We start from the raw sequence: 25,701 nt of genomic DNA, 5'->3' as shown, positions 1-25,701 counted from the left end.
AGGCAAAACAGGTTCCGCTTGCCCGTGCCTACCGCAGCTGCCGCAGCTACCGGCGGCTGCTTCAAGCCTGTGCACTGCAGAAGCAGCATATATTGACCAGCTGCGTCACTGCTGGATCCGCGTAGTAACATAAAAAATATTAAATTAGCCTCGATAGGTTTCTCGCGCATAAATGCCGCATTCGGAAACTGGCTAACAGGCATTGGGCCACGGTAGTAAAGCGCGAAGTCTGGGAGTCGATAGGCACTGCCACTCAATGCACTTAATAGCATGCAAGTTACTGCGTTCATTCACCTGAACTTCAGGATAGTAGGCTGATAATTGCTCAAGGAAAGAAAAGACATATGTAGCTGCACACGTACTTATCACCTTGAGCCGGAGTGCACGGGGCGCCGACAGGTTCACTCGCCCCCAAGGAATGCGTTTTTTTGTTAATAGCACACCATGTTTAAATGGCGCGTTTTGTGACATTTAATAGTTACTTGAAACTGTTTCTTGATATGACGATGATGATGATGATGAAATAACTTTATTTGCACCCGTCAAGGAATCAGAGGGCGAAAAAGACGAGTCTTGACCGCCGTCATCTTCCTCCCCTTTCAGCAGGCTGGGATCCCTTGGGATTCAGCGGTGTCCAGGGCCAGACGGATGACTTCTTTTTGTTCTTCTTTCTGGCTGGCCATTAAAGCCTCCCAGGACTCTGTATTCCTGTCTGGTTCGTTGTGGCTAGGGCATGTCCACACCATGTGGATCATGTCTGCTATTTCATTACACTGTTTACACCTGGGGTCTTGGATCGCCGGATGCCATCTGCTTAGTGCGAGTGGGTTCGGAAAAACTCCCGCCTGTAACTTTCTCCATATGACCTCTTCCTTTTTGCTGAGGCCCTTGCATGCTCCAGGTAATGTCTGTCTTCCTAATCTGTAATGGTTAAGAATATCTTGGTACGTGTTCAGCTCCTCGCTCGTCTGAAGGGACTCTCTACTCGACGAGACCGCATTGGGGTCCCGGTGTGTGAGTCCTCGGGCCAATGCGTGCGCTGTCTCGTTTCCCCGGAGGCCCTCGTGGGCCGGAGTCCAAACAAGGTTAATTAGTTCTGCCGGTGTCGGGCCGGCTGTGAGAATTTTGACTGCTTCGACAGATACCCTGCCTGCGTTGTAGTTGCGGATAGCCGATTTGGAATCTGTTATAATCACCCTAACATTCCGTTGAGTTAAAGCCAGCGCAATGGCTACCTCCTCAGCCGCTGTTGCATCACTCTGTTCGGTGCTGCAGCACGAGACTCGGTCTCCGCCCTCCCTGGTCGCCAGGGCTACGAAACCCGTTCTGCCTTCATATTCCGCCGCGTCCGTGTAAACCACGTCCTGTCTATTGGCTAATTTTTTCTGCAGAGCTTTCGCTCTGTCCTTTCGCCTACCCTCATGGTGTACCGGATGCATATTCCTTGGGAGTGGTGGGATTCTGATTTTGTTCCTTATGTCTGTTGGGATATTCTCCGTGTGTTTGAGCCGCGCTCGAGGTTCGAAGCCTAGCTTTTCTAGTATTTTTAGCCCCGAATGGCTGCGTAGAAGTCGTTGTTGTTGCGCTACTCTGGTAGCCTCAATGAGCTCGTCTAGGGTGTTTGAAATCCCCATGTTCAAAATTTTCTGGGTGGATGTGTACGGGGGGAGGCCCAGAGCGGTTTTGACGCCCTTCCTAATTAGGATTTCAATCTTGTTTTTTTCTGCTTTGGTTAGCCGTAGGTATGGTGCCACATATGTGATTCTGCTGATTACAAATGACTGAACTAGTCTTAAGAGGTTCGTCTCCTTCATTCCCGCGTGTTTATTTGCTATTCTTTTGAGTAGCCTACACGTCTGGCTTACACTCGATTCGAGTTTTCGTATCGTTTCGGTGTTCTTACCGTTTGTCTGTATCCTAAGACCCAGTACTCTAATCATCTCCACTGATGGTATTTTGTCCCCGTTTACCGTTAGCGTTATCCCATGTTCATGGGGCTTTGTTTGTCTCTTTTGTGGGCCGAGGAAGAGCGCTTCAGATTTCTCGGCAGAACATTTGAGTCCTACTTGTTTTAGGTACGACTCAATTTCCTCGATCGCCCTTTGGAGGGTACCTTCGATGTGCGCGTCACTGCCTCTGGTAACCCAGAGGGTGAGGTCGTCCGCGTATATTGTGTGGTTGAGCCCTTCTATACGCGTCAATTTCTGTGGTAAGCCAATCATTGCAATATTGAAGAGTGTCGGTGATAGGACCGAGCCTTGGGGAGTACCTTTGTTGCCCAGCCTTATGCCTTTCTCTTCCTTCCCTCCTAGGCTGATAGTAACTGTTCTGTTTGAAAGAAAGTCCTTCACGTAGTTGTATACCTTTCCCCCTACATTTAGAGTTGCTAAGCGTTCTAGTATGGCTGCGTGGTCAACGTTGTCAAAAGCTTTGGCCACGTCAAGGCCGACTATTACTCTGGTATCAGCTGTTTCGTTGTCTAGCACTTGTTCTTTAAGTTGAAGCATAACATCGCATGCAGAAAGATGTGTCCTGAATCCGATCATTGTGTCGGGGTAAAGCTTTTGTTCTTCTAGGAATCTGTTTAGCCTCGTTTGAATAACGTGCTCCATTAGCTTACCTACACATGAGGTAAGCGAAATGGGCCTCAGGTATTCGAGACTTAGTTTCTTACCTGGTTTTGGAATAAGGACTAGGTTGGCCTCTTTCCACGAAGGTGGTATTCGGCCCTTGTCCCAACATTCCTGCATGTACGCTGTTAGGTTTCTAATTGATGCATCATCCAAATTCCTCAGCATGCGATTGCTGATTCTGTCTGGACCTGCCGCAGTTTTAGTTCTGAGTCTGTTCAACTCCGCCCTAACCTCTGCGATGGTGATGGGCCCATCTAGAAGAGGATTCTCTGCGCCCTTGTACTCGGGGAGGGGTGTGGGTGGTGTGCACCTCAAGTACCTGTCCCTCACTTCAGAGATTAGTTGATCGCTAGTGCCTTCGTATTTATATACGAGTTTCTGTAGTTGTTGTCGTGCCTCATACTTTGTCTTGTCCGGGTCTAAGAGATGTCTGAGCACTTTCCACGTGTTGGCTTTGCTGATTCTGCGGTCCATCTGCTCGCAGATACTACCCCAGTTTTGTCTGGTTAAGTTCAGCGCGTGCTCCTCGATATCTCTATTCTGTTTGGCTAGGAGCTTACGTATGTTTCTGTTCCCCTTGTTTTGAGCAAGTTTTTCTTCTAGCTCCCTTTTCTTGCGCCACAGGCCTATCATACGCCTGTCTACCTCCTCTTGCGTTTCGTCTGCTTCCACCTCTTCGGTGGCTTCTTTAACTGCTGCGAGAAGGTCTGTGCCCCAAGATTCTATGTCCCTGATTGCGTCTCGGGTAGGAAGGTTCGCCCTGAATAGATCCCAATTTACCGCTGCGACCTTTTTGGGTCTCGGTGTGGGCGGTCCGTCTTCTACCACAATCTCAATAATTTTGTGGTCGCTTCCTAGGTCCTCCCCCGTGTTACACCACCTTGCCGTGATTTGGCCTCCGGTGAGTGTTAAGTCAGGTGTAGTGTCCCTACTCACGCTATTGCCCTGTCTTGTTGGTTTGATGGGGTCAGTGATCAAGATGAGCTCATTGTGGAGAATGCTGTCCCAGAGTTCTCTGCCCTTGATTTGCGTATATTTGTATCCCCATGCGGGATGATGAGCGTTAAAGTCCCCGACAATGACGATAGGGTTTTTGCCCGCTATCTGATATGACGACGTAATTATTTCATTCGAGTAGAAAGAAGTCTGGTAAGTTGTGTCAATCTTGCGCGGTCGCGTTGGTGTGCTTAGACTAGCGTACCTTAAGTGTGCTAAACGCCATATGCTTTTTCATTGCATCATGCATGTGTCATGTTTCATGAGGTAATACATGATCGCGAAGCTTGTTTGGAAAGAAGCAGCCGCAGGTGTGCTACTAACAGACACGTGGCGAGATTGAGAGGGGACGCGGCATGAAAAGTGTTTTCGTTATTCATGCATGCGATATGTAACTAAACTTGGTACAAATATGAAATTCCTACGCTAGTTTCAGTCATTCCTTTTATTTATAGCTATACCTGGTGCAGTTCTGGGTAATTATAATTAACACCGTCGTCAAGTCCCCCCAAGCTAGGTCTCAAATAATTGAGTAGATAGTGCACAGTTTTTTTATGCCAGCATGTGCATAAAGCCCCCTGTTCTGTATGATGACGCGATTAGTTCTTTTTCTATATGATCAGTACTTATGCATGCATAGTTACATGAAAACGTTTCTTACAAAAAATAACTAACACAATACTGCACGTGTAGGGAAAAAAATCGAGATTTTTTACGCTCCTCAACGTCTCAGGAATAGTTTGCGACAAATGGAATTATTTGATTTTCATGCGAATTACGAAGGTGAGTGATCCAGTCGCAGAAAATATGAGAGGTCAGAAAACGAACCTTAAAATTTATTCCCTCGTTTATGGCATCTTCGCTTTCGCTTTGGTCAAAGAAATGCGGCACTGAAATCAAAGAAATTACCTCACAATTTTTGACGACCACACTTCTAAAAAGCGTAATTTATAAATTTGTACTCAATATTTTGCTATAATTTTTCGTCACGAAACTAGACTTCAGGGCTAGGAAAGAAAATAATTCTAGAAATCAAAAATTTTCACCAAATCGACCAGCTTAACAAGAGGACAAGTCGGCCTGGCTGGTGCGTGGTCATGCGGCTAAAAACAGCGCTAAGCGAGACAGGAGATCGGGGACACGACGCTGTCCCCACTTTTCGCGCAGCGCGACACGCACGTATGTCAGCAGACGATGAGCGCATGTCAGCTCCGACGAAACAACGCCAGCACTTCCCCTCACTACTGTCCCGAAGAAAAATCATTCCGGCTAGTGCAGAGTGTCAAAACTTGTTTTATCCAATGCCTAGCGCATAAATAAACGGCAGGAACGCTTTCTACATGTTTACTACTAACCATACATACAATACACAGTGGCAAACTATTTCTCTTTATAGGCCGCACGTGGACAAAGCGAGCTCGTGTACTTCGACAAATTACTAAGTTGGAAGCATCGACCATTGCTATGATTCGCAGAAACTGGAAACGCGCCTACAAGCTTGAAAACCCGCGCACAACACCTATCCGCGACGCCACTCCCCGACCTTTTGCCTACCACGAGCTCGCTAGCGACTGCAGCGCCACCTCGTTTGTTTACAAACATGCAGGAGGTCCATACCTTTTCCAGGAGCCGTCGCTCTGTTCTTTTTTTTATTGTGATTTTTTTTCGGGGGGGGGGGGGGAGCTAGCGCAAGACACAAGCTATATGCACGAGTGGTCATATGATCGCGCCCCAATGGGGTGGCACCCTGTGCGCCGTGCCGCCTTGCGCCCCACTTGCCCTGGGTCCACCTGCACCCCTCGTCCCGGTGACTCTCGCCTGCGCAGATGCCTTTGGAAACTACTAGGAAAGGCCACGCTACATTAGAAAAATCAGTGGGGGTGCCTCGTTCTTTACCTTCTTCCTGATTACCCACTACAATACATCCATGACGATAAACACGCTGCAGTGTGCCCGGGAGCCATCGTATTAACAAGTAGTGCGGCAAAAGCCTATTCAGAAACAATATAAAGGTATATGTTGTAGGTTTGGCCCTTGTGAACGAAGAGCACTTTAGCTGGCTGACATAGTGCATGGCAATGGAATTCCAGCCATGCGGCCAGCCAGTGCAGGTTCCCTAACAATCACGTTATGCATTCATACCGAGATGGGACTGCACTGCCAAGTAATGCGTAGTACGGTTTCGCTGCAAATTGTGAAGGTAAACGAGATCTAAGCTGAAATCCTTTGCTTCAGCCATAAATTCGGGCGATTCGTGTAAGCTTTTTTACTTGTAAGCTAGCAATTTCAAAAACAAATCTAAGCGTTATCAGAAATGTCGAACAGCTACTAACCAGCGCTGCTGTGTAATAGTAAGTAGTTTTATTTAAAATATTAAAAAAAAGGAAGGAAAACATTTTTGCTAGCCCCGGCATCTGCCATCTATACCGACGCACCTGAGCTGTGGGGGCAGCGGAAATAAAGGATGGCAGACAGAATGGATAAATTGAATTAAAGCGGTGAGGGGACAGGAAGAGAGGATATGGGAGAGGTAATATACACAAAATATTTACGCAATAAGAAATTAATACAGGTTGCACGCGCGACTCTGTTAGCGCTGCTGTGTTTTGCAGCCATTCCGCTTGTGTGGGAGAAGTCGCAATTTTTTTGCGATTACTAATCGTACAGATGACGGACTGGGTTTTTCCACTGGATTTAGGCTCAACGTGATATCCCGCGCACGTCATGCAAAGGCAGCGGCTTGTCGATGCCTCGCCTACAACATTTGTCCCTACACCATTCAAATTTTAAACAATGCGCGTTAATGGAAACGAGGAAAATGTCGACCCCTTTTTGGTGACAAGACAATTGTTGAGAATTCTACAGCTCAAATTTCTTCAGGGACAGGGGTGTGTATTATTACCTTCCGTGTTTCACGAAACGAAAAGGAAAATCGTCTGAGATTGACGTTTTCAAGACACGGCTACCCTATCTCGCGCCGCAGGGCTGTAGGTCAATGCGTCCAGAAGGATATCAACATCAGGCCGTAGCCGAGTGATCTAACACTACAGCGCACAGATAGCTGTTCCCAAACCACACCTTCCGTTGTGCCTATTTTTTTAATTTTAGTGCAGCCATTAGTTTCTTGACACGCGACCAGTGGTGGGAAAATACGACAACTAGATCGCTGCCTAAACTCCTCGTAAAGAAAGCTTGAACGAGTCATGTCAAGAAGACTATGATAAAAGGACGTCTAATTTTGGGACAGTACCATGAATATTTCGCTAAAAGTGCAAATATCCCCAGTAAGTTACTCTTCCTGATACTCTTTTAAGTACCGGTAGTAGTACTGGTGCTTAGCAAGCACCGGTAGAAAGCCGGTACTCGGTCAAATGTTTTAGGGGAATTCCTCAAGGCGGAGTAGCTTTGTAGCCGTATGGCTGCGTGGGTGTCAATGAGGAATTACTCCCTTATTAGAAAGCCGGTACTCGTTGAGCGCGTTTGCTGAGGTGAGGCTTATCACATTAACAGGGAAGGGGATAACTGTGTAAGCACAACATCCCTTGCCTTGTTCAAAAAAGAAAAAAATGTCTAAGGAATAGTTTGCTCCGATTTGATTAGATTGTGCTTGTACTGTCTCAGCCCAGTGTGCGCATGCACCACTCAAAACGCATTTATGTACCTTTCTCTCGTAGTAAAGCCTCAGTTGATGTTTAGCGCTCGTTCTGTCTTCTTCTCTGTCTGCGTTCCAGTTTTATGCGCTAGTCTTTTAATTAATGATGACATACCAACTAGCCCAGCTTTCCGCATTGATGCTGAGGTACACCATCTTTTTCCAAGGCCTCAAAAGGAGACCGCGTTGTTTACATTAATCAGAAGGCATTCTGCGACAGATGTAGGTCACAGAATACAGCAGCACTGGTACATTATTCAAGTGGAGGGAGTAGAGCCAACCTCCAAGAGTGTGTTTACGTCGGTGGAGTCCGCAGACTTTTCTACCCCCTCTGGACAAGTAGAGAACACGGCCCTTAACTCCGCGAGCAAGTTCAATGGAGTAAACCTCTCACGTAAATGGAGTGAATGGCGGTTAGACAGTGAACAGGAGGCCGTACCGCTTTCAACTTGCAAAACTGTGATAATGACTTGCGAAATTCTGGTTTATGGAAGTTTAACGCCCCAAAGTGACTCAGGCAATGAGGGACGCCGTAGTGAAGGGCTCCGGAAATTTCGACCACCTGGGGTTCTTTTACGTGCACTTGACATAGCACAGCACACGGGTCTCTAGAACTTCACCTCCATCGAAATTCGACCGCCGCGACCGGGATCGAACCCGCATCTTTCGGGCCGGCAGCCGAGCGCCGTAACCACTCAGCCACCGCGGCGGCATTTGCGAAACTCTGATAAAGAAATGCGCTAGATGAGCTGACGCATTTTTATTGAAATTCTGCAAGTCAACAGGCTAATCCTATCTAGTAACTATCCCGCCTCGACAATATTTGCAATTTCACTCTCCCCATCCCACATCACACCCTCCTCCCCCACACCGGTGCTTCCATCTCGGAACGAATTCATTATTTAAACACTGCCAATGATTAACGCTTTGCCCAGACGAAGACAGGACCTCTTGTCGAAACGTTGGCAAGCACCCTGAGGCCTTCCCCTCCCGTGTTCACGCTGTGTTGTCAAGAAACCCACGCATTTACCTTACCTCTCTCTGCCGGCATGGGAAGATTCGCGCAACGCATGTCAGCAAAGCGTGTGCACTCAAAATGCATAAGGAACATTTAGCAACACAGATCGCGAGAAACATTGCCAGTTTTCAAATAACGTAACAATGGTGGTCATGAGAAATATAGAGAAAGAAACCACGTCGATCTACGGAAGTGAAAGTACAGGCCCAGGAAATAATACTCCAATTCTCCAATATGATTATTCCTATAAATCTTCTTCATTAGCTCGACCGACACCTCTGTCGCCGGGGTATGCCAGCTGGCATGGTAGACATTAAGAACGAAAAAATAATGCATTTATATTAGCTGCGGCAATCACTTCATGACGGTGAGATGTGTGTCGGAGTGGAATTTGTTGATGAGAGGAAAAGCGACGTCAAGATGAGGAGATAGACATTTTCTACCGAATTCGCCAAGTGTGTCAGTGGAAGGACTTATGTCCGAGCCAAAGAGTGAGAGGAAATCGGCCTGAGGTTGCGCGCCACTCACCGCGCATGCGCCGCAAGCGCAGCCTCGGAGTATGGCGGAGGAAAAAAGAAATGAAAAGGAAAAAGCGCGGAGAGACAGTACCCCTCGACCTCGTCGTATTCGTTCCTGAACGCCTATTCCGACGAAGCGCAATTAAGACGGTGCCATTTACGGATCAGCCCCTCCACGCATAGCTGGCAGCGGTCGGAGTGCACGCAGCATGAGAAGTCGGAGATAGTTGTAACGCGAGAAAATAGCGGCCGCCGGTTGACTGATTCAGGGCCACTGTGCAGCGTGCGCGTCGCGTGCGCGCCCATGTAGCTTACCTTGGGGTCTCCCGCCGGAGGAAAGAGCGCGCACTGTGTGGCAGAGAGGCGGAACAAGCGACTTTTTTCCTGCGCAGCGCCACTTTCCGGCGGAAGTGGTTTGCATGCAAACGCGCACGCACAGGGTGCGTCGGAGTGTGGAGAGCTCACCGCCGCGCGTGTTGCAAAGTGCGCTGGAGTGGTGGGCTACACGATGCACGAGGGAAAGTATGCATTCGTGCGTGCTGGTTGTGGTGGTGGTGGTCGTCGTAGCACCAGCAACAGCAGCACAGCAGCAAGACATGTAGAAGTAGCACGTCGTAGCAGCTTTTTTTTTTGGTTTTGTGGGCTTTAACGTTCCAAAGCAACAAAGGCTATGAGGAACGCCATAGTGGAGGGCTCCAGATAATTTCGGCCACCTGGGGTTCTTTAGCGTGCACTGACATAGCACAGTACACGGGCAGTTTAGCATTTCTCCCCAGTGAAATGCTACCGCCGCCAGGATCGAACCCGTATCTTTCTGGTCAGCATAGGAGCGCCATAACCACTGAGCAAAGTAGTAATAGTAGTGGTTGCAGTACTGGCAGTATATAGTAGCAGCAACAGCAGCAGTAGTGCCAGTAGTAGTAGCAGTAGTAGTGGTGATGGTATAGTGGTGGAGTCAAGTAGTGGCAGTCGTAGAAGTAGTAGTACTAGTAGTAGTAGTAGCGTGCCAGTAGTAGTAGCGTGCCAGTAGTAGTAGTAGTAGTAGTATTAGTAGTAGTAGTAGTAGTAGTAGTAGTAGTAGTAGTAGTAGTAGTAGTAGTCGCAGCAGTACCTTGTTTCAGTTGTAATTGGATCCGGGAAAATGAAGGTTAAAGAGCGAAAGAGGCCGCGCCATCCCTGCCCCGTGTTGCAGATCGGAGATAGAAGAAAGAAAGAAAGAAAGAAAGAAAGAAAGAAAGAAAGAAAGAAAGAAAGAAAGAAAGAAAGAAAGAAAGAAAGAAAGAAAGGAAGAAAGAAAGAAAGAAAGAAAGAAAGAAAGAAAGAAAGAAAGAAAGAAAGAAAATGTTGGACGCGCGTCCTAGCCATAGATCAGATACCACACTGGCAATGTTCCCCGGTCGTTCCGTTTTCCCCTTGGTGTAATGTGGAGTGGCCTGGGGCAGTTCGCTTAGCCGCTCCTCTGCCCAGCTGTCGTCGCCGTCCATGAGGGTAACTGTTGGCAACGGCAAACAGGCGAGCGATGAATGACGAACACCTGGCTTGCAACAGTCCGGCCGGAAATAGCTGTTCAGACATGACGCAATGCATCAGGTATCTGGGCAACGGTGCGACGAATATCCATCGTAATTTATTTTGTAGTTCAAGGAAGCGTTCGCAGTTTTGCTAGCGCAATAATGAAACGACCACATATATACAAAGCGTGTGTCACTGGGGTACCACGGAAAGACTTCCGGAAGACCGTCGTTCAGTGCATAATGGTGTATCCCCTGGCTTATAAGAGCGTGAGCTCTTACTCATTAAGTTTAGAGATTTCGTGGGGAGTGCTCCCTACCCTGAAATAACAGTGCCATTTGTGGCAGCAACTAGAAAACAGCGCAACGTACAATTTATATCTTCGTTCCGCTATATATACTCCAAAAACAATGCTCACCAATCCGGGGACAGCTCTGTACTGAATCTGGTAGGCAAATGAATCCCTATGGGTTATGGTATAGAAATAAAACCACAGTTAAATAATAGGTAAACATTGTATACGTGTAATTACTAGTTGATGCGTTACCATATCGCACCACAAGCCGAATTATAGCCCCACTTTATCCCCCCAAACGAAGCAAATTCCGTTTGGGACGTATCTTGAGGTGTAACTCGACAATGGGTAGACGTGCATCGTAATTTATCTGATAGATGGCGCTAGGGGTCGATTGCTCCGCTATGTGGAAAAAATGTTACTTTCCCGAACCACTCAGGGTTTTCGTCACTGGCCCCTATGGATGCGGAAAGACTTCGTTTTACGCATGGCCAATAAAACTAATGCCCGTTACTTCTACGTCTCCCAGATGGTGGCGGCCTTTTTTTTTTTTTTACTGAAGTAAATTAGAAAAACGCCGACCGCGAGCAGCATGCAAATCACTCTGAGATGCCTATTTTCTGTACTAGTGCACATTCGCGAGTTTCGTATGCCTGTACGTTATAAGCTGTACGGAGCATTCTTTTCAGCTGTTATCTTCATGCCGGGCGTGTACAAAGCTGGAAGGGATGACGCTGCGAGAACCCCATGTGCTTGAAATAAATTCGAAGTTTTCCACTGCAGCATCCATCGTATCACATGCGTAACTTCGGGACGTTAAATCTCATATATGCTAGCGGGGTTTAACGCCCCAGAGTGGCACACAGGATATGAAATCCACCAAAATCGGAGGCCTCAAGATTAATTTCGACCACCTGGTCGAAACCGACCACCCGGTGCACCCTCATCGGACAGCAAACAGTCGTTTTTGCATTGTGCCTCCATTGGGTATGTGGCCGCAACGGTCGGGATTCAAAAGTCAGGCACCGACGGTGAACATCCCTGGATACACGCTGCAATAAATAACATCCTTAGGCTCTCAACTTCGATATTTATTTTTTCCCTCATCAACCATATATACAGCGCAGTGTCTGTCTTCTTTCGTCGTACGCCTGCCTCAGTCGCACAGCGCCTTTGCCTGACTGACGTACCTTCGAAATTTCGATAAGTTCTTTCACATCACTTGAAGTCAGTGCTGCAAAATTCGAACTGAAGACTTCGTGGGGGCTGAGTTCATCTCTCTATTTTTGCTTCGCGGCTACTGCCTCTGGTCCCGGTTTTCCAACTGCTGAGCTTGCGTAGTTCGCGTGGTGACGCGCAAAGCTGCCTTCGCCTGCACGTAGCTTGCATGCAATGCAGCCGTCCCTCTCTGCTGAGTCGACTGCTCGCTCCGCGCTTGCCGGCGTCGTGATTGGGCGTGTCGCACTTTTTCTTCGGGGAAGGAGGGGTGGAGAGAGAGAAGGGAGCGCAGCGAGGCACTTTTCTAAAATATCAACTCAAAATGACAGCATTTCGCGCAGAATCCGCAAGAATGCAGGCAAATTGCCAAAGAGCGCATTTCGGTGTTTACAGGCAGTTTTACGGAACAGCCTAAAGTTCGGATCCTTACTCATGTTACAGCGAGTAAAGCATAATTTTTGCATCATGGAGCCTCGCGAAAATGCATAACAGGATGTTTTTAGCATACTAAGTGAGATACGTTTAATACCTCATCACCTGCAACAAGGATATGCGTTCTTGTCGCAATCATTGTACGACAATCGAGTTGCTGAAGTTTCGCAGCGTGTTAGGAGGTACGAAACAATCAAATATGTGCGCGTCTAATAGTAACTGTGTTTTCAGTTTTTCCTGCATTTCAAGTTGTTGAGGCAAGGACAGCAAGCTGCTGTTCATGATTCATCGCAGACCTTCAAGGGGACAACTCCGATACTCCGTAGTTCTTCAGAATTGTCGATGCGCGTGGATACATAAGTTGTCCTCTAAATCTCTTTCCCCGAAAGACGCGGGTTCGATCCCGGCCGCGGCGGTTGAATTTCGATGGAGGCGAAATTCTAGAGGCCCGTGTGCTGTGCGATGTCAGTGCACGTTAAAGAACCCCAGGTGGTCGAAATTTCCGGAGCCCTTCACTACGGCGTCTCTCATAGCCTGAGTCGCTTTGGGACGTTAAACCCCCATAAACCAAACCATCTAAATCTCTTTCTTCATCGACTGCGGTTCTAGACATGAGGATATTTTGTAAAATAGGATATCAACTGTAAAACATCAGCGGCTACATTTTATTGATAACCTGCTTCGATTTAGAATAGGTGTTCTTTCTAACGCTCAGTGTTGTTTACACAGCAGTCCACCCCAATCAAGTTAAGCTGTCCACGCCCCTTATCAACGCTGCCAGAGGTAGAACGAAAAACATAACTGCAGAAAGCAGGAAGATATTACCAAGGAAATGTAAAGGCGGAACGAGTTAAGTGGCGACAGTGTAGCGTCTAGCCTAACAAGGCTTCCTTGCGCAATGTTCCTTACCTAGAGCTCCCTGCTGACAGCGTTCACGGAAGTGATAAATCATGGCGCGGCTTCAAGGACAAACAGTAGACACAACACAAGTAACTTGTACAGCGATGTCTATAGCCTCGCTTGTAGTCGCGCTTCTTTCAGTAAGCCAATGCTATATCGATTTGCACAGCTTCAGACCTGAATACAGCTCAGCGTCTGTTCCTGCTAACTAGGAACGCACGGAAGCTCCAGATGAGCAGCAGAATGTACGCCCCGTGGTAGCACAATTTTCATGGCGCTCGGCACCTAAGCCTGAGGGTGCCTGATCAAATACCGGCCGCGGTGGCCTAATTTCGACGGAGGAGAAATGCGAACACGCCTGTGTGCTGCCCATGCCAGTGGACGATCAAAAATCCCAGAGGTCAAAATTAATACTCTGCGATGACTCTCTCTCTCTCTCTCTGCTCCCTCCGTGGCTTAATCCCTTCTCTCACCGCATGCTTCAGGTTGCCGTCCTTGCCTTGACTGCGAAAATTAGGGTGGGGGAGGGGGGTTTGGTGGGGGGTTTTTGTTTCATATTGAAATACTATTTGCATTTTTTTCCCCCACTGTATAGCCTTAGGTGCAAGCTGATTCCGCGAGTATGGTCCAACTCCCCTCGCTTCAGGGTGGGATCCGGCGTCAGTGGCTCGCGCGAGGAGTGAGGGGGGCAGCGAATCGAAACTGGCGACAGCTCGGCTACCTTGACCAAACGGCGATCGCGCGACAAGCACTCGCGACGAAGGCGACGACGTCACCGGGCGCGTTTTCTTTGCGGCGCGGGGCAACGCCTTGTCCCGCTTGCAACCGAAAGGCGGCTGGCGGGACCGAGGGGGTAAGCGAAGCGCGCGTCACGCCGCACGTGACCCGTGACGCGACAGTGACGCCGTTGGCGGAGCAGCGGCGCACGGAGGCGCCCCGGCGCCAGTGATGGTGGCACCGCGGCCGCCCCTGGTCGCAACGGACCACAGCCGGCGGTGGGGAAGAACCAGGCGGGGATGCTGACCGCGCGCAGTGATGGCCTCTTCGGACTCTCAGGTGAGGATGGAGGCCTCGCGCGAGGCTGCGCGCGCTTCTCCACTGCGCATCCCGCGGGCGAACGCTCGGGCCGAAGAAGGGTGTCTGGGAACAGCTGATCGAGACGCCGAGGGCTGCCGACAGCGGTGCGGAGCCACTTGTTCCCGGGAGAGCGCTCTATCGATCGCCGGCTCGCAGCGACGGCCAGGCTGTCGTTGCCAGCGCCGAGACAGCCCGCTGGGTCAACACGGCCAGCTGCCACGACTGCGCCGATACCCGCAAAAAGGATGCCATCACCAGGAGTGAAAACACGCCCCTCGTTCACTCGCTGCCGTGCTCCATATATTGCACTTTGCGGGAAAGCTCTTCCCTGGCCGCCGAACATTTGTGCAGGGCAGGCACTGACGTTATCTCCTCGGCGCTGGCATAGTTACCGTTTTCTCGGAGCGGAATAGCGCAACACCGCGCAACGGTGTTTGTCTTTGAGGCGATCTCTAGAGGTGCATTCTGCGCTCGTCTCTTGACGTCGCTGGTCGTAAAGTGCTGCGAAGGCGGCTCGAACGAGGACACCCCAGTGGTCGGGAAAATCGATGTGTCAAGCGCCGTGGCCGGGCGCGTGGTCACATTATGAAAGGTGCCTCAGTGCGAGAGACTCTTCGCGCTAAACTTTTCTTTTGTTCTATTACGCTGGATTTCATGTGTGCACTACTAAACTGCACGCACTAACTGTACAACGTTACGGGTATTAATTGCATGCTAAACCACGCAACTTGCAGTTCTTTGTTTTCTAAAATTAACAGCACGACGGTATTATCAGAGGCTAGAAAATTGACAAAAATGTAGCGACATCAGTAATGAAGGTGTTTCGGCATACCGTGTTATCGGCTGCCCGCTGAACCATACTGTTTTGTTTCGCCCTTCACTGTCCATTCGGTGATGTTCTGTTGCCTTTGTGGCAATATCTTTCGCAAATTTGGCAACTTTTCGTACCATGGGCGATAACAAATAGGTCGGTTGGATTGACCTTGCTTATATTTTACAGTTTGGTTGTTTCTGCACGCAAAAACCGTTGATTTAACGATTTTCATTAGCAGCTCAAAAAGCGACAAAAAAGCACGCGACCAGCAACGATAAAGCAGCTCATAATGCATTGTAACCTCAACTCAGCGCTTTATAGAAAAAAAAAAAGATAACGCCACTTCAAGAATCCACGGAGTGGCGGCGCTGCTTGCGCAAGCATTGCAATACTGACGTCCGTACGGCGAAAGCCTCTTCACGGTGCTGCACTTAGGCAGCGCCCGTTTTGCACGCCAAAGAGAGAAAGCTCCACGACGCGTCTATTTATGGAGATGGGCGGCGAGCTTCCCTTGACCCCTCTCGCCGACGCATGACCGCTGTAGAGCGGGACAAATCGGAGAGGCACGTTATTGGGGCCCGCCGCGGTGGCTCAGTGGTTAGGGCGCCCGGCTACTGAGCCGGAGTTCCCGGGTCCCAACCCGACTTCGGCGCCTCGCGTTTCGATAGAGGCGAAACGAAAAAAAGGAGCCCGAGTGCTGTGCGATATCAGTGCACGGTAAAGATCCGCAGGTAGTCGAAATTATTCCGGAGCCCTCCACTACGGCACCTCTCTTTCTTCTTTCACTCACACCTCCCTCCCCCCTCCCTCTTACGGCGCGGTTGAGATGTCCACCGAGAAATTAAGCAGCTACTGGACCTTTTTGAGTTCCTCAAAACCAATTTTAATTTTTTTTTTTCACGTTGTTGGGCGGGTGGGTCGTTCATCGTTAAGGAAATAATAGCGCAGTATAAGAATATGTATCTATGCCTGTCTTCTCTGTTTCGTTCCTGCCTGTATCGCGCAGTTTGTTTTTCTTAAAAACCGAACAGGAAGTGGGACGGCCCAGCCCACGAATATCGCACGACTGGAGCCCATAGAAGCCGTACTCCTCTCTCACCACCCTCATCCGCATAGCGATTGGAAGAGCATAGGAGAGTGAAGAAAGCGCAACGCCGGGAGCGCGGAAAATTCAGCGGTGCCCAATGACACGCGCACCGCTGGCATTGCCTAAAGAGGAAGCCGTTCTTTGTCAAACTGACGGTGACCTTTTCGCATTGTCTCCTCGTCGTTTGCGTCTCCATCAGCGTCTTTCTGGCACTGAACGCGCTGGCACGACCTGCCCTCTCCTGTTCCGTCCACCGTCTCTCTATCTCTGGTCTCGGGGCCATCTGAGCATGTTACTCCGCAGTGGAAGTGGTGTCGGCGGCGAAAGTATCGACAACTTGTCTTTTGGGGGGCTCCATGTAGTGTCTGTCTGCGACTTGCGTCTGCATCCAACAGGTTTCGTTATCGCCTCAATCGTGAATGCGGCGTCAACGCGAGGCAGACCGGCTCGTCGTGATGCCGCATCGCCCCCACTGCTACCGCACCTTTGCGTTCTTTACTCGCCCCGGGGAAGTCTGATGACTGGCGTTGCGATCGCAGAGGCCTGTGTTGATCCGCGCCAAGTTTGCATGGAGAAGCATCATAACAGATCTGCAGAGTATGCGAAAGGATTCATGAATCAATTACAGTCGAACCTCGTTATAAAAAACGGTTTATAACGAACTAATGGATATAACGAAGGAATGACGGTTCCCGTTGGAAGATCGGTCAACACGGTCAATAAAGAAGCCATGCTTATAACGAAGCATTGGCCAGACGCCTTCAGCTTCTTTATAGCGAGGTACAACTGTGCTACTATTTTGTGCAGAAACGCGTATGAGGCAAAAAGGGAGTTCCGTTAATAACAGATTGAGATAACAGTAAAATACTGCAATGAAATCGAAAGGCGGCCAGTGGCTCCGGGTACGGATGCCAGCCAATGTTGGCGAAGGGCAGCACCTGCACAAAATTCTGAGACCGTATACCATGAGGGCAATTATTGAAGCCTGTAGGATAATCGCGCTCAATAATCTATGCATCAGCTCGCCTTCACCACGTGAAGGAGGTCGCGTACTTGACGGTGCCTCGGAGAAACCATTAAGATTGTTTTCTTTTGTTTCATTTTTATTTTACTTGTGGATTACAATCGTTTTTCTTTATCTGTTACGCGGTCTCTTGTACCCATACGCATCTGAATTCCATCACCACAACCTACTTGAAAGTCCACGCTCTGTTTGTCTTTTTCTATTTCCGCCTTCATGGTTTCCACTGTTTTCTTGCGGTGCATAGCAATGCCGCGAACTTTCAAAGCAGTGACAGCTATACCACTCTCTCCTCCTCTGCGAACTACGAGCGAAATGAATCTGGCATTGCTTTTTTATTATTTTAAGCGACACAAATGCGAACGACATGCAGTGATGCAGTACTCCGCGTATTGCTCAATTTATTGAATCCCTTAAAGCGAAACCGGCCTGCTCTTTTCCTTGACTGAAGTATAAGGTTCTTCTCATTTTGTTAGTGTTGACGCTTTGACAAACATCTTTAATATATTTACTATGTTTACTAATTCAACATATTTAGTAAATACAGTTCTCTAATGATTCCACGCGGAAAAGCTGGTGTTTCATGGGAAGCATCATACCGTTGTCGATAGCTCCCACATTTTGTACAGGGCCTCCGAGCATGCTTCGACAGTGTAAACAAGCGCAGTACGTGAATAGCGCGGCGAAAATAGTCCGCCGTAAACATGACCGGCATACACGCCTCTGAAGGCGGTAAAAATTCGAATCGAATCCAGTTCGTCCTCCATCTCGATCCCAGCCGATGCTTTCGTCCGCACCGGTGACTAAACGTACGCCTCCGTGCCACGGAAATGACCGGGGGAATTCCACTGGTCGATCATCCGCACGCACAAATAACGTGCGTGCTTCTCTGGCTTCGCGTGGCAGTACTCGCTTTCGCAACATTGTTCGTTGTTGAGCGCTAAAAAAAAGTTCGCCCCCGATTTAGCTGGTTAAGTTAAATGCGAATTAGGTGCGCTAGCACGTTTGCCCTTGTTTTGCTTCGTTCACATTTGTTAAGCACTTTGTAAGCTTGAAAATTCGAGTTGTACCAAAATGGTCTTGCAGTCGTTCCTCGGCTTTTCCCTTGCAATAAGTCTCCTGAGCTGCTCGTTGCGATTCGAGACTCCCTTCCTACTGTAGGGCTGCCTCCGAAGCTACTTTTATATTCTTCTAGATTGCACTTTCCCCCGGCCCCGGCAACTTCAGCACTCGCCTCTTCTATCTGGCTCTTCATCTGTTTCCGCATCCTATTTAGCAAGTTTATACTGTTTTCGTCACTCTGCTTCGGATTGCTGCCTAGCTATATCCACTGATCGGTTGACTTTCTTTGCCGCTGTGTTCTTTAGCGTTGCTGTTCAGCTCGCTGTGCAGGTCACTCAGGTTCGGAATATGTCGAAGGACTGGCTTCATCGGAGATTTACAGTTTTCTGCACTGAACGTTCCTCCGAGGCCTTCACTCTTCGCCTCTTCTTTCTGGCATCTCCATGTGCACGCAATCGCGTTTCTCGCTCTTCATCTTCACACCTTTCTCTACTCGGCTGCAGCTGGCACGACGCCCTCCTCCTATTGGCTGCGGCTGGCGCGACGTCCTCCTCTCATTGGCTGCAGCTGGCGCGACACCCTCCTCTCATTGGCTGCAGCTGGCGCGACACTCTCCTCCTATTGGCTGCAGCTGGCGCAACGCCCTCCTCTCATTGGCTGCAGCTAGCGCCACGCTCCACCGAGCTTACCAGTGTTACTACAAGGCTTCAGAATACGAATTGCGGCATTTTCTTTCGTGACCCACCGAGTATTAGCGCACTAAAAGCAAGCGCTTTTGCTTCGCTCAAACCTTGCCTGCCTGTTCAGTTCTGTCAACAGGTTTAATTGCACCGAGTGCACCGTACTCAGCGTAGGCACATAGCACCTAATTTTAAGCTCCAAAAAAGCTCTCATCTGTTCTATCTTCCTTCGCTCTTGATTCCTGGAGCACCCGGCTATTTCTGGCATCGTCGTGATTCCAAGCGGCCCGCGCTATCTTCAAAACACAGCTTAAATTTAGTGCATGAATGAGTGTTGTTTTTCTATGTCTGCTTTTTCAGGGCAGTAAAGGCCACGGTAGCGAAGCGACGGCTTTCAAATCCGTGTGGTTGGCTATAATGAGCGCATGAGAATAGCACACCTGTCGAAGCTGTCGCCACCTGGCGCTCGTAGCCTCCGCTTCAGTGCAAGGAGGGCACAGCCGCATTGATTTTTTACTTCCTTTGCTTCCTTTGTTTATCTTTCTTCGCAGCAGTATTGCGCTTGCCTATGCATGTTCCTCGCAGAAAGCGCATTCTAAACCCGCCTTTCACGCGTAACTACAGCCCGCATGTTTGTTCTGATAACGATGTGTTAGCATGCATAGCGGAAAGCGCAGTGTGCTGTTGTCATTCTGCAGGTCCGAGAGACTGTGACCAGTACATACTAAAAACAATAGGGAGTCGAAGGTACACCAGAACCCTCCACAACGGCATCTTTCATAGCCTAGGTGCAGATTAGGGACGTTAACCCTCACCGACCACGCAACCTCGTGCTTACCCTTACAGAAGACAGAATAGAGCCCCTAGCTAAGGGCTGAGAGACCGTTTTCTGGAGGCCACGGCTAGAAGAAGCATGGCTAGATTTCTTCACTTCGGTAGCTTTCGCTCAGGTATCAATAAGTCTAAGAAGTTTGCAAGATGTTTTATCATCTTGATGTACCCGATAAAAAAATATTGTAAAGACTAATTTTGTAAACCTTGTAATGCATCGCAACCCTAGGGCGATGCCTGACATTCCGGTGTACAACAAATTTTCAATTAGCAGATGGTCCGTACCCTTGAAGCGCTTTCAAAGAATTATCATCAAACATTACATTGAAGCCTATGGAAAAAGTAGTTTAATCACATAGGGATTCCGAAAAGGCCTGAGTGTACAATATGTGGGACACAAACTAATGGAACGTAATGAGACTAATTCATGCTAATCAGAGGTTTAGCATCGATAATAGATATCGACTATCATAACTATGAATTAATTGTCTGGAAACGATCATTAAATGTTGCAAGTGCCATAGAAACGCCGCAATTTCAGCCATAAACTTTTCATGTCCTCTCAAAATCTTGTGGTCAGATCGGATTGTTCTGTATGCTCTCAAATGAGGTCTACTGTAGGTAGGGTTCTACATTTTTGTTTATCATTTATCAATATATGCTCGCCTTAGAGATAGATAATAATTTTCTACGACTCAGTGTTTAGTTCACTGTTCTATTCACTTTTGTTATTTATCGCCGTAATTAAACGGCGTTATCATTTGGAAATGCCCAGCTTCAAAGCGTGAGCTACCTAATCTGACGTCCCTCAGAGGCGAGCACTTTTTTGTTCGACTGATCACCACTATACGACCAAGCGACCATGCTCAAGATTGGGCGTCGACAATGCACGTCTGTTACCTGGAAATTCCTGCGTCACGTATAAAATAGTTTTGGCGAGAGGCGCAGTCGCCAGGATTCTGACGACTGCACAGCGCTCTGCGCCATTTCCTTTCCCCCCAAAACCAATTAAAAAAAAAACAGCGCTCGTATTTTTCCCTCCCTCCCCTTGGGGGCACAACTTCACCCAGCACAAGCAGTTCGCTTTCGAGTTTGCTGTCTTCCTGCCTGCTTTCTGTCTCGTTTCTCGTCGCCGTTCATAATGATATGCTTGTTGGCTTCCTCCTACGTCATTCCGTGTGGCGGCGAAGAGCTGCGACATCGTACATATCCCTTGTTCATTACCTGCCCTGACGGAACGTGCCTCCTCCTTACGGTCGACGAAGCCTTCCTGATGAAAGCAATTCATCAGCGTGGCCTTCACGTGGACCTTACTTCAGCGTTCTCCCTCCTTAGAGATAAAAAAAAACAAATGCATACAGCTCGATTGCGCTTTCCTTTATGGATTCCAGGCGTAGATTTATGCCTCATCTCCTGTTATATTTTATTCGCGCAACCTCAGTCATTACAACCACCGCTGAGCATGTCTTGCTCAACTTCACTAGAAACTCCATCTGGAAAGCGTCTTTTCGCACCTCGATGTTTTTTGCAGTTTTTGAAGACGAGACGCTTTCAGCGAAAAGCTTTCCTGCAAAACTGCCGTCGAATACATTTGGATGTTTTGTTCCTTATGAATGGTTTAGGTTATGAAATCACATCTAAATGCGGTTTGTGTCAGTTTCTTAACGTCATTATCAAGCGTCTGCCGCTTGCATAATTAAGAGTGGCTCGCTCAAGTAGTGCTTAAGGCCGTGCCATGCACATTGTCTTACTGAATGGTAAAGAGCTTTGACACTGACGTTTCGCCATTGTCTTTATTTTCTGATGTTCATTTTGATGATGGCTATGCCCCTTGCATCGAGTCGCCGCAGCATAGGCCATACGACGGAGACAAAAAATACAAAAATTTACTTGCTGGAGGGTGACTTTCGCAACTGTTGGAAATGACGCTTACTTGCAAAAATTTTGAAGCCGGTCTACCAGTCTAGTATACGTAGGCACTTTCAGTGTGAGTAGTATTCTTGATACTCTATTTATTTCTTGGCACATGCAGTTAAAAATGTGTTTTTGGATGTCGTGGTTATGCTTGCGAGACTCTGTGCCGCAAACAAAACAAGAAGCAATAGAATTCTTCCGCTGTTGATTTTTTAATGCCACAACAATATTGACCACCTCACAAAAAACGCGGTGGTGAGGTTTCCGTGTGAAGTCGCCGCCACAGCACCCCTAGCGGGACGGAACTCAACTAGCGCTCGCGCCGGAGTTCCACCGGAGGAGTGCAAGGAGGAGGCGGGAAGGGAAGAGCGCACCCGATTGGTTCGTTGGAACACGTCATCGCCTTCGGGCGCTAGTTATGCGCCGTTCGCCTTGCACTGCGCTCAATAGTGCTGCATTTCCGACCGATGCTTCCGGTCGCTCGACCAGCGAAGGCGCTTCGGCAGCCAGGCGGGCTCGGCGTGCCCGCAAGATTACAGGATTAGGCGTGGCGATTGGCTGAATTGGAAGCAATGAGTAGAAAACACGAAGCACAAGTCGAGGCGAGAAGGTTGACACCTTGCTGATGCACACTGTTTGCGTCGCATTGCATGACCACCCGTCAATTTTTTTTTAATTCATGTTATTTAGTTCTCTCGCGCTTATACTCTACACGCACAATTGTAACCTCTTTAACATTCTTAGCACTAATATATATAGGCAGACGGTATTTTTTACAAACGTCGCGTGAAGAAAATGTGTGTGTGCATAAAAAAGAACTACTACCCACGTCTTGAAGACATCGTCTTGGGTCTACATTTATCAGGGCAAACTGCAGTCGAGTCATTCATAATTCTTCAGCGTTTGACGAACAGCCAGCGTGTTTTTCCTGTACTAACAGTCTCTGGTGCGTAAACACATACGGTGGACGACAGCATCTCAAAGGTGAATTCTGAAGAGATGCACTGCAAAGATCGTAAAACTGATTATTGCATATACTGTGCTTGCCTAAATGATAAATACTTTTTCTTTTTTATTTTAATTTCGCAAGTTTATTACTTTTCCGAGTTCAAAGCTGTTTAAAGTGCTGAGCCACCATGCGTGAGACGTGTTTAGTGTCGTCAGAGGCGGATTGCAGGGAATTGAAGGTAGTGTGAGGAATTTCCTATATGGAAAAACCACATTGACCTCAATGTTATTCTTTCTTCGACGTAGAAAATTCAAGAACTGTTTTGCTGAAATAGGAGGTGACTCTGGCATCTACCCAGCGATTTTAGTTGATGAGGGATATTACCTTTGGCACATTTTTCGGTGCCACAGCAGAAGGATCCGGCTCATAACTTCCAGCGCTGCACGGTTTTTTGATTATACTATTTGCAAGCTCACCATGGGGTCCATGTGTGAAATCGGGAGCTGCTATTGGCACGAAATTTGGAGACTACCCGACCTTCACTCCACCTGCGGCATTCATGTGAACTGATCAGCGCTCCTCAATACACGGTTACGGTTGGGAAAGAAAAAACCCTTCGGGCTATACCGATGGCTGACTGCCTGGCTCCTTGGTGGCGCCTCTATCTGTACATCACTGGAAGCTGCATGGACATAACTCATGCCCGGACTTTTAATAAAAAAGTTTCTTGGCTAATAGGATTAACACGGGAAACCTTGCTGCGGCTATTTCTGAACAGTGAGTGACGTGGTTTATGACTCCTGATAAGGGTCCACGACACGTCACTATAGCATTCAATGGCCTCTCAATTCTTATGCAGAATGCGAACGCCAGAATGATTTTTGTATACATAAGGGGGTCCAGTGATCTGCACACAATCGAAGTACGCAACCCCGGATCAACCCACGAGCCCAGATCGGCATTAGGTAATTCAGATGCAAGGTGCTTGGATGCCTCCTTAGAGCAAGGCATTCAGCGAGTAGTGACACACTGCTGCTTTATTTCCCTCGTACTGCGTCACTACTGCCACCCTGAGCAGTTCAAGTGCGCACCGCCGAGAGCGCTGTAGTCAGTCTACCTCCACTTATCGGATTAACCACTGCTCCGCGGATTCTGAAACGCGAAGGAAATCGGAGTTTCGCCACTGCCGTGATTAAAGTGGTACGCTGGTATCCGGCCTGGCAGACGGCCAAATGAGGCGCAAACGAGCCGCTGGCTTCGGAGACGTAAATTCTCGCTTAATGCTTTGCGCACAGACGTCGTATCGGAATGAGACATGGCCACAGCTCGTACGTAAGCAAAGTATGGGCACGCCTTTTCCGAGGTTCACCTTAATGGCGTGCCGCATACTTTTGCTGCTTCTGGCTAAATATGTGCGTGCGCGTCACGCATAATTATGCACTCGCACAGTCCCGATGTAACAGGTGTGAGCAGCTAAGTGATAATGTAAGATTAGTGTCAGAAATAGAAGCTAAGTTTAATGTCAGACGTGTTCCGAATACATAAATACCGCAGTAAATATGAAAAATAATCGCATATAATGTGTGTATCTACTATGTTATTCCAATGCGTGCTTATGCATGAGCGCGCCCGCGTTTGCGCTTGTCTGGCAGCGGGCCTATCTGAGATTAATGTATCAACCTTCCCTCTTGGAGAACATAATCTCAAAATTTTTCGTGCCCCAGTTGGCTTGCAAACTGTAACAACTCGAGTGTCTGGCTTGCAAGCGTTGCTTAAGGCGGCTGAGGGTGCGGCTCGGTTACCCGTCCAGGAGTAATTTTTCCACGTTCAGTTTATTAGTAAAATGTGCCTTAAAAGTGTCTGCTTGCAGCGTAGAATAAAGAAAAGAAGTTGAAAGGATGGCCAAAGGAATAAAGCTTCTTTGAGCCCATGGCTACAACGAAAAGAAGATAAAACATCGCGTTTTATTGAGAAAAATAAGAACAATACTAACGGCTAAGCGATAGATTGTGACTCTAATTTCAGACAGAAACAGTTCCAAATTGGAAGCGGACATCTCTAAACACTACCGTTTTTTCAAAGCTTTGCAAGATGGAGCAGGCTTAAAAAACGAATGACTGATATTTTTACACAGAAAAGATATGCACGATAACTGTGATGACTGAAGGTGTATTAATTTTACTAGTCTGTCCGAATTTGTGTCCTCCTGGTAACATGACGTACGCGGAAAATTGGCTCTCGTGTGCTGTGGCACGTCGTGCTGCTGTTGTCTTTATCTTTTTGTTAACACCTTTATTTTATTGGTGCTCTCTGCGGCGCCAAAAGAAAAAAAACTGAAACGTGTTCCTTATATCCGGCGCTTGAAAAGACTGGTCTTCGTGCACAACTCTAAGGCAAGCAAGTCCCCCGATGCTGTGCTTCCTTTAGTCTTCACGATTACACCCGCATTTTGCTCTCTGAAGCTGCTCTTTGTGACGACTGCTGCGACTAATTACGTCACAGATGCTGTGCCTTAAACTGTTGTAGCCCCCGCCCTCCATGCAAATATGACTGCCGCTATAGTTTATAGCTTTATTTAACCGTACTATCGCAACCACACAGATCGCTTCAATTCTAACTTGGTCAAGCTAGTCTTAGTTTAGTTTAGTTTAAAATTTAGTTTAAAACGTGAAGTCATCTTCGCAACCACTCAGCAGAGTTTATTTTAAAGAAATTTGATATAAACTTTGCCAAACTAGCCGTCAACGGTTAGTCAACCTGTGTCTTCAACATCAACAACGACACGACTTCAAGACGAGGGATAACATAAAAAGAAGGAAGAACTAAAGAAGGCGAAGGAAGGAAGGAGAAAGAAAAAACTGTTCAATAAAACCCTTGCGCGCTGGCCTGTTTCCTTGGTTGAGGTCCACCGATAATGGTAGATTATATCTTCTATTTTTTTTTAATTTCTCGCCGCCTTTCAATGTTAATTTTTTCTTTTTAGTGCAAAATTGACTTTTCGACATCAAGCCACTTTCTTTAATTTTACGGTATGATCCTTCCCTCACCCGTGGTACAATAGTGGCACGAGAGAGGACCTCCTTCTCGAACCT

The 25,701-nt window shown here is 48.0% G+C and overlaps 1 protein-coding gene and 1 long non-coding RNA gene across 2 annotated transcripts in view; one reads left to right on the top strand and one right to left on the bottom strand.

Annotated features, from left to right (window-relative positions):
- LOC144120597 (uncharacterized) overlaps positions 1-25,701 on the bottom strand; it is an 87,097-nt gene that overhangs the window by 11,437 nt on the left and 49,959 nt on the right. The gene's annotated exons all lie outside the window — the stretch shown is intronic.
- The window catches only part of LOC144120595 (uncharacterized), a 39,628-nt gene continuing 27,856 nt past the window's right edge, over positions 13,930-25,701 (top strand). Inside the window, exon 1 of the mRNA XM_077653167.1 lies at positions 13,930-14,230. Within this exon, the coding sequence (XP_077509293.1) occupies positions 14,210-14,230 (21 nt within the window). The 5' untranslated portion in view covers positions 13,930-14,209. The remainder of the gene's footprint in view (positions 14,231-25,701) is intronic.

This window comes from Amblyomma americanum, chromosome 2 (genome assembly GCF_052857255.1).
Source record: "Amblyomma americanum isolate KBUSLIRL-KWMA chromosome 2, ASM5285725v1, whole genome shotgun sequence".
Taxonomy (NCBI): domain Eukaryota; kingdom Metazoa; phylum Arthropoda; class Arachnida; order Ixodida; family Ixodidae; genus Amblyomma; species Amblyomma americanum.
This window is presented reverse-complemented; position numbering and strand designations above follow the sequence as displayed.